The sequence below is a fragment of the Talaromyces stipitatus genome, genomic scaffold (assembly GCF_000003125.1).
Source record: "Talaromyces stipitatus ATCC 10500 scf_1105507295527 genomic scaffold, whole genome shotgun sequence".
Classification (NCBI taxonomy): Eukaryota; Fungi; Ascomycota; class Eurotiomycetes; order Eurotiales; family Trichocomaceae; genus Talaromyces; species Talaromyces stipitatus.
In genome coordinates, this window is record NW_002990114.1 from 3,031,760 (window position 1) to 3,045,138 (window position 13,379).

Below are 13,379 nucleotides of genomic sequence, written 5' to 3' on the forward strand. Positions count from 1 at the left end.
AACTCAATTATCAATGATCGACTTCAAACCCTTCCAAACCTGGAGTGTTCGTATCAATGATCGCTTATCATGCTCACGGACCTGCTCTTGCAGACAGATCTTTGCTCGTCCAGATATCTGCCTTCGGTGGCCGATAAGCTGGTGCAGGACGGAATATTGGTCGACTGGCTTCTTCTTGTTATTGGCTGTGTGGACAGTACCTTGAAGTCGAGACTTGTCGAAACTCGACACGAGTTGCATCGATTCCTCGTCGGTATGTACGTAAAGTGTCTCCGGAGTTTTTTGAAGTATGGAGGTGCATGCTCGGGTACTTTGGGTAGAATACCTAATCAACTGATGTCTTAAGGTATTGAGCATGACCTGCATATCAAGCCGAGTTCATTGCAATAACAAGGCATGCTAAAACTATCTGGTTCTATGGTTGACTTTGTCTGTATTATTTCATTTTAAATTAAAAACAGGTTATACAGTAATATACTAAATATGAAGATTTGAACTATAAAACATTAAGTGACCTTGTACTCATTCCATGTGAGTATCACAGCCCTAACCGATCCTGCTCACGGTATGGACTAACACTCTCTAGGTAGTCCATGCCCAGCCCAGACCAGATTCAACAGCCAATCAATAACAAACCGGCCCGGTAACCGTCGGCGGTCTCGCCGTAACACTAACCAACGGCGTCGTCACCGGCGTCGCTCCTCCAGCACAAACACACGCCGAAACCGACGCCTGGGGAGGGGCCGTACAATGTGGACTAACAGCCCAAGGCAAACAAGTCGTCGCAACCTGCTTCTCAGAATATTCCGCTCTAACAAGCACGGGGATCACAGCACCGGTACTAAGACTGAACTTCCTATGACCCAATACACTCAACAAGGACCCGATTTGGCCTGAATGACTTGTCACGGAGATGAATAGATTCTCGGGCGAAGGTTCGCAGGCGCTTGTCTCGAAGGAGGTTAGTTCGGTGAAGATTTCGTCGAGAACTTTCTTTGAGCGAACTGCTTCGGCGTCGCTGGTTTCTTCGCTTATGCCGTTCCATAATTCATCGGTCTCTGCGAATCCATCTTCGATTTGCCATTCTGGGAAGAGGTCGTGGATATACGTCTTATTCCGACGGTTGTCGCAGGTATGAATACTGATCCCCTCGCGAAGCAATTCTTTAACCGTGGGCTTGAACTCGGCGCCTGAGTGCGGCAAGTCGAGGCCTGTGAAGGTGACATTGGCCGTTTGGAGACAGCGTGTTAGTGGCGAGACGTAATACGCGTCTGGAGTATGAATCTTTTGGTTGTTGATTAGGTCTTGCCAGAAGTTGTGCGCGATTTGGGCTTGGGCAACCCCGTTGGCGGTTAGGGCTGCGTCGTGCCAGGTGTTTGTGCTGTTGCCGTTGAGTTCGGCCCAGTAGCACTATACATCGTTGTCAATACATCTCCTCTCTATGTAAAGGTAGATAGAGAGGGGGAAAGCTTACATTCCAAGCAGGCGTCCCATAAAACGACTCAGCCGCATTATGATACCCCTCCCCATGTCTTCCGAAAAAGAAAACCTTGTACTGCACATTCTCCGGTGATTCACGATTCAATCGAAGCACTTCATGGTAAAACTTTTGCCATTGCGTCTGTCCGTGGCCGATCCAGCCTCCGTTCTTCTCGCCTGGGTAAGTGCGATTGATGAGGCCGAAGTTTTCTTTATACTAGACAGAATTAATTAGAGATCCCAGATTATAGGTAGGAAAATAGTATACGTAAACGAAAGTAGAAGGATCGGTCGACGGCTCGTCTTGAAAAAAGTATCCAGTTACAGTGGTGTAGTTGATATATGCAGCATTAGCTGCGGTGGTAGCAGCTAGCACACTGACCAGAGTAGAGAACTTCATCTTGTGCTCGATGAAAAGAAACGAAGTCTTTGAAAAATTTGTAGAGATGAGGCCAATCTACATTGAAAATATACGTTTATATAGCTAAACAAATAATAATGCGACGTTCTCCAGCTACGGCGTGGATGTAGTACTACATAAGCAATCCACGTGGTTGATCGGAGGTTCTTATAGGCTCACTACAAACTAATAATATATTAATTTGCTGCCTCCTTTAATGCTTTCGATGCAATAACCTATTATTTAGCACTGGTTAATGAAATATTGAAAAAAAACAATATAGAAAAAGGCTTGTGGCGATGTTGGGCGTTGCATAGTTCGTTTATATACTTCCAGGCTGGGAAGTCTTCCGAGAGGATGTATTCAACCATGGAACGAATATAGATCCGGCAGAAATATCTGTAAACATTCAAGGTTGCAAGGTTGGTGGACCTACCCAGGTGGCTTGATGGCGTTGGTCTTCATCTCTAAGCCAAATGCCCTCTCCCATGTTGTTGTCGGGTTTCATAGTATCAATGTATATCTCATTCACGCTGGGTATTATCTAAACCAATCCAAGTAATATAACCAGAAAAAAAAAGTAATCACAACGAATTGAAATGTAGTTCGGTCTTGGCTCAAGTAACCCAAAAGAGTCAAAAAAAAAAGTTAATCATAATCAAACATATAAGGAAAGTTCATGCTGTGCACAGCGATAGGACTCCATCGAATATGACGGATGAGAGAGTATGTAGGTTTTAAGTAGACACGCCACTTCCATGGGGCTAACCTCCAATGGAGGTTTCCGGTATGTGTAAATGCTGTAATGCCAATGCCAATATAGCAGCTGTACCTGTACGTGCAGTGTCATATGTACTGCATGGTAATATCAAAACCTAAGAGAGAACCAAGAAATTCAAATCACCGTCCTGGCCCAAAAAGGTAAATCCAATGCACCTTTACGCCATGCAATGTACACGAGTTGTAGAATGAGCAGACTTCAAAAACTTCGACCAAGCCGAAGAGAGATGAATAGACAATGGATGATGCGCAAAAGTTTCAATTGTACGGATGATTAGTAGGTCTCGCCAAGATCTTCCAATTTCAAAGGCTCCTCGCCGCTTGCTTTCGGTTCCCTTTTCTGTACATCGATTTTGGATGTCACCCGTCGCGGCGTAGGTATAGTTGTCGTCCTCTGCCCGATGCTGCTAGGCCGCTTTTTCAGACTTCCAGGTGCAGGAATCGACGAACGGAATTGTCCTTGATCGAGAGTGCCTCGACGAGGTGTAGGGGTTGGAATGTCAACGTCTTCTTCAATAAACGTCATGCTCTTAGCTGGTGCATGGTTCTGGGAGTATGAGCTCATGGAAGACCGTGGACGTCGACTCTCCGTTGTTGGGTTGGTCGAATAATGGCCAAGCGGCGTTCGCGCTCGGCTTTGCCTGCTGTCTGGCCGTGACGGCGCTATTGAACTTGCATAGTTCCCTGGCCCGATAGAGCTACGGCTTGAAAAGCTCGTACGACTGCTTGGTCGACTGTCATTCGAACGTCCAAACGACTGACGACTTTGCGGAAGGAATGATGAGGGGTAACTAGAGGTATCTCCGTCCCGCACTGATGAATTTGCGCTACCCGTACTTGTTCGCTTACGTGAACTCTTGCGGAGTGTGACAGATGAAGGTATCGAACTCTGGCCAGCAGCGGATGGTGTTCGAGGCGACATACCAGTCGGTGTCTCCACAGGAGCAGGTAATCGCGAACGAGCCGAGTGTACTCGCTCCTCGAGTTTTTGCATTTTTCCAATCAGGCCTCGGATTTGATACAGCGAACCAGAACGAGGGATACCAGATGAGCTCATCCTTGAAGTACTCTGACGGAACATGGATGGGGTAGAGTATCCATTGGCCTGAGGAATTGACGGCGTGCGAGTGTGTCTGGCATAGGCCGAGTGAGGGGCTGTCTTCCCAAGCGAGACTCGTGTGCCGCTGAAGCCGCCTTCTGCGCCTTGTTTGCGCACACTGACCGAAGACTCTGAAGCAGAGGGCGAAGGGGGCGTGATGGCATCTGATGTCGCGGATGACACGGACTTTGCAGGAGGCGTGTTCATGGTTGGAGACGAGGAGGTGGTTACAGGGGAGTGCTGACCAGCTTCGGCATTTTGAGAACCATGCGCAACAGATGGATCAAGCAAAGCGGGCTGTTTGCGACGACGGTTGAGCTCGTTCTCAGCTTTCCGAAGCTTGTCAGTGATGATGTCGGCCTCGATTTTCAGGTCTGAAAGTTCGTCGCGCAAGCGCTGAGACTCAATGCGCAGCGCTTCTCGTTCTTGTTCTCCGGCCTTGACTTCGTCGTCTAAAAGTACAGCGCGCTCGATCGCCATGTTATATTTCGATTCCAGGTCCTCCAGGGACGACGTTGTGTTTCGAGCCTGACGCTCATAATCATCGTTTGCGACTTCAATATCTCTTAGCTTCAATTGTAACGCTCGATTTCCCTCTCGCAAGCTAGTGATTTCCTTTTGAAGGGTGTTCTGAACTGAGCTGGCCTCAGCTTTGGCTTGCTTGTATTTGGTCTGACAACATATCTAATTAGCGCATCCCAGTGAACTCGTCGGACGTTAAAGAACATACCTTCCATTCCTCCACCTCATACGACAAAGTCTCGACTTTACCTTTCAGATGTCGCTCCCGTTTCTCAGATGCCTCAATATCCTTTTCCAACTCAGCCTCCAGTTCCCGACTGGATGCCTGGAATTCGGCAAGCTCAACTTCTAGTTGCTCATATTGGGCTTTGTAATAGGCGAGTTCCTCCGCATCATGACTGGCTTTGGTGGCCGCAGGTGTGGTGTTGGGATCAGCGACCGGCATTGTTATGATGCCGCGGGGGGGTACTGTAGCCCGATCAAGGCCAGCACATGCAGATGCAGTATGTTGAATATAATGTTGCAGAAGGTCGTGAGTCGCAGGGAGTAACTCGAATACTCAATTGAATCGCCGCGAGTGGAGTTGTTGTTGTAGTCTTTGACTCTGGTTGCCCCCCTAACGATGACGAGGGTCGTTGTTGCTGTGTTGTTGTCATTCGGATGTCCAAAAATCGTAGTCGGGGCAGTCAACCCGGGTCGTAGCAGTCGAGAATAATGACTTACCTCCTGCTCTGACTGCGGTTGCCCGACTTCGAGGTCGGGGGCGTCGAAGGGGGGCTGGCGATGTTGTGGTGTTGTTGTTGACGTTGATTGATGTCTTGTTGATGCACTGGAGAAGTAATGCGGGAGACCCTCACTCTCACCGCCAAGGTTGTCGTCCCGTGATTATCCAGCAGACTAGTCCTGATTGGGCTGTCTGTTTGATGTTGTCGGCCCGATAAGCCTAACCGAAAGTAGTATAGCGCATAATTAATCTTTGAGTCTGGAGCTCCGCCGTGACCATAGGAATAAGGCGACAACTCGTTCAATGCCAACGCGTATCGTCTGCGCTTCGGAATCAGCGGTTGGCGATCAATACAAGACCTTATAAGCTTCTAGAGTGAGTGGGTAGTTGCTTTTTGATCTTAATTCTTTTATACTCGTCGCGCATCCGTCGTGATCGCAATTGATACTGGTCTTTACACGTCATTCGTCCCGGTCCACCGCTACATCCACGCACGGGCTTTTATTACCTCTGGATAAAAGCTATGTTATTACCATTGCTGCCACGCACCTGTCATTTTCAATATCAATTCCGAACTTCACGTTATTTGTTTTTAAGAAAGAGATAAAACGAGATGCGCAGTCCCGCGAAAAGGCTTCCGCTCCCGTATGGAGTTCGTGCTGACTTGATGGACTGCTAATAGACCTCCAAGTTTATCCTGCAATGGCTACCGATACACCGGATTTGAATCTGGATGCTCCGAGTGATCTTCAAGATATTCCAGACACGGAGATGCAACTGCTCCCGCCTCCTGAAGCAACCTATCCAGACAAGTAGGCTCGCGCTACCCCATGTCATGGAACAGAGCTGATGTTCTCAAAGAGCAAGTCTTCTAGCAGCAGTGCATGCTCATGGTAAGGTGCATGGCTACAGAGTTGTTGTTAAGTCTTCCAGTACGCCAAATGACAAGAAGCCCGGCCGGACGTCAAAGGTCTGGCTCCGATGTGACCGTGGCGGCCAGTATCGACCGCGCAACGGACTCACAGAAGAGACTCGGAAGCGAAGACGGACATCACGGTTGACAGATTGTCCGTTTTCGCTTCTTGCAGCTGGTACTCCGGGATTCTGGACGTTGACTGTCACAGACCCGGCGCACAATCATGGTCCGGTTATTGAACGAGCACGACCAGTTATTCAGAAGTTTAAAAAAGGTCAAATTGCTGCACAGCCCTATGATTGGCCTCATGATGCTACTTTTACACCGTTTACTACTGCGCTTGTCATTATTGATATGCAAAAGGATTGTAAGTCGTCTGATATCTGAACACTATTACTGCATACTGATAATGATGATAGTCTGTGCCCCTGGAGGATACCTAGAGTATCAAGGATATGACATTTCCCCTACCCGCGCCATAATTCCTCGATTACAAAATCTCTTGCAAAACTTCCGAGCCGCTGGCTTCCCCATATATCATACGCGAGAAGGCCATCGACCAGATCTGTCTACCCTATCTAGTCGAGAAAACCACCGATCTCGCAACAATCCATCTGCCTTGGGTATCGGATCCCAAGGACCATTAGGTCGACTACTAATCCGAGGAGAAGTCGGACACGACACTATCGACGAACTCTATCCACTTCCCGATGAACCTGTCATTGACAAACCGGGCCGTGGCGCATTCGCCCATACAGACTTTGAATTACTCCTACGCAACAAGGGTGTGAAAAACCTTCTTCTCACAGGTGTAACTACAGATGTATGCATATCAACAACTATGCGTGAAGCAAATGATCGAGGGTTTGACTGTGTCGTTGTAGAGGATGCGTGTGCTGCCACGGAACCATCGCTGCATACCAGCACTTTGGACTCAATCAAAATGGAAGGCGGGATCTTCGGAGCTGTGACTTCGTCTGCTGATGTGATACAAGCTCTGGAGAATTTCAAGAGTGTTACTGTCAAGAAATTGGCGCCTCAAATGGCGGCTCAGATGGGGACTTGATTTCATTTCTGATTCGTATGGCCTTTGGAGGAAAATTCAAGCGGGATACATTGAGCTTTTGAACTATATTTTCTTTTGGCTGTTTCGCCGTACGACTAAAAGTATATTTAGCATAGCATATCAATCAAGATGCTATTAGAGAGATCGAAACCTCAAAAGGAGTTTAATCATGACATGGGGGTATCACATTGATATATCAATAGAAGAATATATTTACATTTAGAAACATCAAACTCTCAAAAAGCGACATGCCTTCAAGATTTGAGACGAAACAATTATAACCACTTCCTCCCCGCCGCCGTAACCCTCGCCCTAAAAACCGGACTCGTAATCTGCATCCCCTGCCTATAAAACGGACTCATAACAGTCTTGACCCAATTTTCGTATACTTCAGTCATAAACTGTCTAATCGCTTCCTCCGTTTGTGGGGATGTAGGATTTGCAGCGATAGAACTTGAGGTTGCGCGTGACGTTGCTGCGGCGCCTAGTGTGCTGGCTAGTGAGGACGTGGATGATGATATGCCGTGTGCACCAGCACCAGCACTAGATGATGAAGGGAGTTGGGGTGGCTGGTGGAGGAGAATGAATCGCGTGCCAGAGGGGGTGAGGAAGGCAGATATATATGATGCGGTTGGGGGGTAGGTGTCGATGTGTTTGAGGTAGCTTTAACCAGATTAGTTGAGCTGGCTTCTGTCAGAGAATGAGAAAAGGATGCTTACAGAGCCCCATTTGTCCATTGCGTCTCTTCGACAATATCCAAACTAGCATGGACAATAAATTGATTCATGTATTGCGCAGAATCAGGGAATCGGAAGCGTGCGACCCCATCACCGCCTGCTTTGGAGGTGCCGAATGTCAGGCTGAAGAGTGGGACGTCCGTGGCGGAGAGGATTGTGAAGTAGTATGACATTTTATTCTGTTCAGTATATGGAACTGAGGGTATCAATTGGTGTACGGAATTGATGAACTCAAGGAAGCTAGTAGCTATGTGGTTTAAGCTTCTCTGTGTGGAGTTTAGTGTGTTAATGTCCGTATCAGCACGTGACTTAGGAATCAAGTGGAGATAAGGATAAGGATTACCTCCGCGGCTTGGATGCGGACAGCTCAGGAGCAGCTTGGTCCTGACAACCACCTTCACGGATACGCGCTGTATATCACAAGCCACTCTGCGCTATCGGATTGAAATCTTGGCTGTTTAGTACTATAATATTGACAGATACAATGCCACCAAAACTCTCCCTCGGCCTCAACCTCGCCAAACCATCCAAACCATCGCCATTCGGAAACCAGAACAAAACACTCGCAGCCGGCCAGAAGCGCAAGAAGACGATATTCGACGACTCAGACTCGGAAAGTGAACGAGTGGAGTCTCAGAATAATGATAATCAAGACGGCGCAATTGAGATAACAACATTGGGCGGCGTTGACGAAGAAGAAGAAAATAATAATAATAACAACGACAAAGAATTCAAGCCACAAAAACTAGTACGAACGAGTACTCAACCTGCAGGCGCGAAACCATTATCAGATAAGAAGAACGGACCCAAGACATTAAGGAAAAGTATATTCAACGACGAGAACGACGAAGGACAGGCACAACAACCACAAGATAAGAAAACCTACGGCCTCCAAAAACCCACCGAACCCGAATGCAAAAACCTAGCAGCCCTACACACAAGCCGAAAACACGCCAAACAGGCCGAAGAAATCGATCCATCTATATATTCCTACGACGCCGTATACGACACTATTAAAGCGAAACGCGAGAAGAAGAAGCCCTCCGATAACGGAGAGGATGAGGAACCCGGTTCGAGTAAATACATGGAAGCATTAATGCGAACGGCCGAAATACGGAAACGAGATCAAATGCGTGCGCGAGATAGATTGTTGGCGAAAGAGCGTGAAGTGGAAGGGGATGAGTTTGCTGATAAAGAGAAATTTGTCACGGCTGCGTATCGTGCGCAACAGGAGGAAGTTAAACGGATGGAAGAAGAGGAAGCGAAACGTGAGAAGGAAGAGGAAGAGCGAAGGAGGAGGAATGGTGATTCGGGTATGATGGGATTTTATCGTCAGATGCTTGCGCGGGATGAGGAGTCGCATGGCGAAGTTATGAAAGCTACGGAAGAAGTGGCGCGGAAGGTTGCTGCTGGGGAAGTGGTAGACGACACCACAGCTGAAACGGAGAGTGAGCAAAAGGAAAAATCCGAGGCTCAAATAGCAGCCGAATTGAATGCGCGAGGAGCCAACATCGTCGTCAACGATGAAGGTCAGATAGTCGATAAACGCCAATTACTCAGCGCCGGATTGAATGTTGCGCCTAAGCCCAAGACGAAACCATCCGGTCCATCAGCTGGCGCGGCAACATCGGCGGTTCGGCCTGGTGTTTCCGCCGCTGGACGGAAAGATGCCTTCGCAGCTCGATATGCTCAACGAGCCCGTCAGACAGAGATGATAGCCACTCAACTTGAGGAGAAGGCTAGACAAGAGGAAGAAGCTGAAAAAGCGCGATTGAAGGAATTGGCGGAGAAGAATAGGAGTCGTAAGACGGATTCGGATGTTTCGAGTGCTCGGGAGAGATATTTGGCAAGGAAGAGGGAGAGGGAGGCTCAGGCTCAGAAGGGTGGATGATCGTGTTCCAATCTTGATGAAGAATTTAAAATAATGTTGTCTCCATTAATTACACTCGGCATCCAAGTGTCGGTATAAGTAAGTACAGCGTCACATCATAATAATATCATAAATCAGCATAACACATATCCACCATAGAACGCCGCCTCCGTACATGACCATTGGACCAGGCGCCTTTTATAATCTCTATAATTTCTCTTTGTTTGATGACTCCTAGTAATCAAGCAGTCAATGCAAAGCTAATCCCTAACAGCCCCATACCTGCAATAGCCGAAAAAATGCAAATATTCGGGTTATGCGTCAAGCTGAGGCCCTCACTGAACAAATGGAACCCCACAGAAGTCATGATGCCTGCCGTTGCGGCAAACATGCCTCCGTATACACCCCAGGAAGTTCCCTCGGTAATATCTTTTCCTCGATTGCTGTACCAGATCCAGAGAGCTGCGAGACCGGCACCGGCTGGTTGGCTGATTCCTCCCAATAGACTTGCCCAGAAAATGGCTTTTACTCTCGATCTGATAGCTAAGAAGAGAGGCAATGCGAGCGCAAACCCGTCGGTTATGTTGTGAATGAACAGAGCAATGAATACGGTCATTCCTAAGGTTGGACTAGCATGGTTTGTAGCATAGGTGATGAACCCTTCGGGAAGTTTGTGTAGAGCAATCGCCAATGATGTCTGAAGACCAATTGAAAGAAAGGCATTTTGAGGAACATGATGATGATGCGGCGGGGAAGCATGACTCGGATGATCTTCAAATGGTTTGGAGTTCGGTTCAAATCCTGCCGATTCCTGACTTCCTGTGGCCGTTCGTTCTTCATCCGCCTGTTGGGATGATGGGGATGAGCTAGAGTCAGTACGACGGATGTCTTGAGAGAAGTAATCAGTTCCCTGCGGCTCACTATCCGGTCGGTAAGTTTCAGTCTGTTCTTGAGAAATGAGCGGAACACGGCGAACAGTCAAGGGCGTATCGGGCTCATCTGCACGGATCCTTGGTTGCGGCTCACTAACTGCTGGAGATGCTTGTGTATGGTTTTCCGACTCCCTGCCGTTCATCCAAAGAAAATAGCTACGAGGGCCTAGCACTTTCCGACAATCAATTCCACACGTCTGCGAGAAACCATAGCAAGGCCCATTCTCGTCGCAGACATCTTTGGAAAGCCTCAAGAATTGCGTAACCCGTCGACCAAGGATCCTTCCGACCGAGTCACGATACAACGTCCGGAATTGGAGTCCACCGGTGCTTTTCGTCGAGAGGGTTTGTATTGGCCGTCTGTTGTTACCATTGCACTGACTGGGAAGAAGAGGTGTTCGCTCGTTGCTTTCTGTGATCTGATCATTCTCGCCCGGATCCTTGCGAATATCATGGTACTCTCGTCTACACCCGTGTCCTCTCTCATGATGTTGATGATGTTCCTCCTCGACGCCATGCTCTAGATCACGGTCGTGTGATTCGTGAGTGTGTGTACAGTCAACGACATGCGACGGGATATAACGATGTGCGATGTGGGAGAAGATGCTGATGACAACGACCCCGGCCAGGAAGAGTCCGATCAAGGCAAAGGCAGCGACGGAATCCGATAGTCCAGATCGAGCGAGATACTTTTTCGCAGTAGGTAGCATACTATATAAAGACGAAAACACCTAAGACTCTCAGTGACCTGCACATATCCAGATAGAGTTCATGGTTGAGAACCTACCATCACTCCGGCACTCAGGCCCATGGATGAGGAAAGAAAGGTAGTATTGGTAGTAATATCGAAATTGCGTATTCGAAAACATGACCGTAGTATAATGTCCACGCAGATGATGCTGGCGCCGATAACGCAAGCTGTTTGGCATTGTCATCAGCATGCAATTAGACCATTACACCCACTCAGCGGAGGAAACACACCTATACCGGCAACACCGCTCATAATCCATCCCCGGTTATCATTTGCATCGAGCACCATATTGGCTGATGCTGTGCGTGGAGTGGTGAAGCAGAAGATGAAGCTGGGAAAAGAATAGCGGCGTGAGAGTTTGGGAAGAAGTTAGGGTAGGATGGTGATGATGTAAGAGGGTCTGCTCTTTCTTTTACGCCACTGGAAGCGCATACAGCTTATCTCTCAAGCATTGTGAGAGCTCTATCAATATTTATATGCTCGAAATCCCTTCACATTTCTAATCAGCTAGTACTATGTATCATCTATCGACCTGGTCTATACACCCAACACTCGCCAGTCAAGTCAATGTACGTTGTTGGCCATCCCCAAGGTACGCATTTTGATCACAAGACGTCCCCTTGGTTTGTCCAATAATTGTTGCTTACAGAACAGGCAGCAATGATGCATGATACTCTTCTCTATATAGAGAATGAAAATATAACATTCATATTCTTCGGAGTCATACAGAAATCAGTCTTAGGGTGATAACCCTAACAACCCTAAAATGGAACAATTCCGACAGGTGGAAATAAGCGAATTGTGATTGGCCAGTGCAGATGGCAGCGCGCTTTCCCTTTTTCACGCGGCTTGTCCATCTGATCAGATCTCAAACTCCAACAACTTCAACAGTTGCACGGTCGACAAGGCTGTCAGTTAGTCATCTGCCAGGTCAGCTCAATAGAGCGCCTATTTAGTCTCTGATCTCCACCTGAAAGTACCGGACTTGTTTCGCGTCTGAGTTATTACGGGAACTTTTTCTTCCGCGGAGACAAAAACGACAGACGACATGTCCAAAACAACTTTCGCCATCATTGCTGCTGCCGGCGCAGCTACCGGAGCAGGCGTGACAGCTCTTCTCTATTCAACAAAACCCACCCGTCAACCGACTCCCTCTCCCACAGCTGCACTGCCAGTTCAAGCTCTCAACAACCCGACGACCCCTGTACCAAACCCCATTCCTGCACCACCTGCCCTAGCGGCGAAGGCTATCGCAGCGGTAGCCCCAGTCGACCCTTCTGGCCTACTACAATATGGCTTTCCAGGTCCTGTCATCGACCCTCTCAACACACTTCCCCTGACAGGAGCCTATGACCGACGAATGCGAAACCCGTCGTGGGTAGCCGAACACATTACTCCGTACTCACTTTCGCTTAAGAACGCAGATCGCAAGCACAGTGTCTTTGTCGAAGATACGACTATTCCAGTGATGTTTCGAGGGAAATTGTCCGATTACTTCCGCTCGGGCTACGATCGAGGTCATCAGGTGCCCGCCGCAGACGCAAAATGGAGTCAGGACGCAATGGACGCTACATTTGCACTGAGCAACATGTGCCCTCAAGTGGGTGAGGGATTCAACCGCGATTACTGGGCTCACTTCGAGGACTTCTGCCGCAATCTCACCAAGACGTACCCTTCTGTCCGCATCGTTACGGGACCTTTGTATCTACCTCGCAAGGAAGCCGATGGCAAGTACCGAGTGACTTATGAAGTAATTGGCGAACCACCAAATATCGCCGTCCCCACACATTTCTACAAGGTTATCTTTGCGGAGCACGGCACAAACCCCACTGATAAAGTTGCCTTGGGAGCATTTGTGCTCCCCAATGCTCGGATTCCGAATACCCAACCACTGACGGACTTTGAGGTCCCCGTTGAGGCTGTTGAGCGTGCTAGTGGATTGGAGTTTGCGACGAAATTGGATGTTTCTCGGCGTCGACGGTTGTGTCAGGAAGTTCGGTGTGATATTGTGGTGAGGGAGTTTAATAACTCGCAGAAATCGCTGCCGGTGCCTAAGCGATGATTCATTCAGCTGGTTACTGTCCGAAAGAAGGCACTGTATCA

General features: G+C 48.3%; 7 protein-coding genes across 7 annotated transcripts, besides 1 other annotated feature; 3 read left to right on the forward strand and 4 right to left on the reverse strand.

The window, feature by feature from the left end:
• Positions 1 to 624: 624 nt before the first annotated feature.
• TSTA_091430 (GPI anchored protein, putative) lies at positions 625 to 1,879 on the reverse strand (the record flags this gene model as incomplete). The annotated part of the gene is made up of 3 exons (XM_002478820.1): positions 625 to 1,410; positions 1,475 to 1,696; positions 1,748 to 1,879. The coding sequence occupies 3 exons, from the start codon at positions 1,877 to 1,879 to the stop codon at positions 625 to 627; spliced, it is 1,140 nt and encodes a 379-aa protein (XP_002478865.1).
• A 1,054-nt stretch (positions 1,880 to 2,933) lies between these two features.
• On the reverse strand, positions 2,934 to 4,725 carry TSTA_091440 (nuclear distribution protein NudE; the record flags this gene model as incomplete). Its single annotated transcript, XM_002478821.1, has 2 exons — positions 2,934 to 4,430; positions 4,489 to 4,725. The coding sequence occupies 2 exons, from the start codon at positions 4,723 to 4,725 to the stop codon at positions 2,934 to 2,936; spliced, it is 1,734 nt and encodes a 577-aa protein (XP_002478866.1).
• Positions 4,726 to 5,706: 981 nt separating this feature from the next.
• Positions 5,707 to 6,986, forward strand: TSTA_091450 (isochorismatase family hydrolase, putative; the record flags this gene model as incomplete). The annotated part of the gene is made up of 3 exons (XM_002478822.1): positions 5,707 to 5,816; positions 5,866 to 6,287; positions 6,340 to 6,986. The coding sequence occupies 3 exons, from the start codon at positions 5,707 to 5,709 to the stop codon at positions 6,984 to 6,986; spliced, it is 1,179 nt and encodes a 392-aa protein (XP_002478867.1).
• A 275-nt stretch (positions 6,987 to 7,261) lies between these two features.
• On the reverse strand, positions 7,262 to 7,896 carry TSTA_091460 (trafficking protein particle complex subunit 2/Sedlin, putative; the record flags this gene model as incomplete). Its single annotated transcript, XM_002478823.1, has 2 exons — positions 7,262 to 7,649; positions 7,706 to 7,896. 2 exons carry the CDS (start codon positions 7,894 to 7,896, stop codon positions 7,262 to 7,264), a joined length of 579 nt encoding a protein of 192 aa, XP_002478868.1.
• A 76-nt stretch (positions 7,897 to 7,972) lies between these two features.
• On the forward strand, positions 7,973 to 9,614 carry TSTA_091470 (uncharacterized protein; the record flags this gene model as incomplete). Its single annotated transcript, XM_002478824.1, has 2 exons — positions 7,973 to 8,003; positions 8,203 to 9,614. 2 exons carry the CDS (start codon positions 7,973 to 7,975, stop codon positions 9,612 to 9,614), a joined length of 1,443 nt encoding a protein of 480 aa, XP_002478869.1.
• Positions 8,972 to 9,024: a sequence feature (GA-rich).
• Positions 9,615 to 9,834: 220 nt separating the features above from the next.
• On the reverse strand, positions 9,835 to 11,564 carry TSTA_091480 (ZIP metal ion transporter, putative; the record flags this gene model as incomplete). The annotated part of the gene is made up of 4 exons (XM_002478825.1): positions 9,835 to 11,214; positions 11,238 to 11,273; positions 11,313 to 11,443; positions 11,507 to 11,564. 4 exons carry the CDS (start codon positions 11,562 to 11,564, stop codon positions 9,835 to 9,837), a joined length of 1,605 nt encoding a protein of 534 aa, XP_002478870.1.
• A 760-nt stretch (positions 11,565 to 12,324) lies between these two features.
• On the forward strand, positions 12,325 to 13,338 carry TSTA_091490 (mitochondrial inner membrane nuclease Nuc1, putative; the record flags this gene model as incomplete). The annotated part of the gene is made up of 1 exon (XM_002478826.1): positions 12,325 to 13,338. The coding sequence occupies one exon, from the start codon at positions 12,325 to 12,327 to the stop codon at positions 13,336 to 13,338; it is 1,014 nt and encodes a 337-aa protein (XP_002478871.1).
• Positions 13,339 to 13,379: the final 41 nt, after the last annotated feature.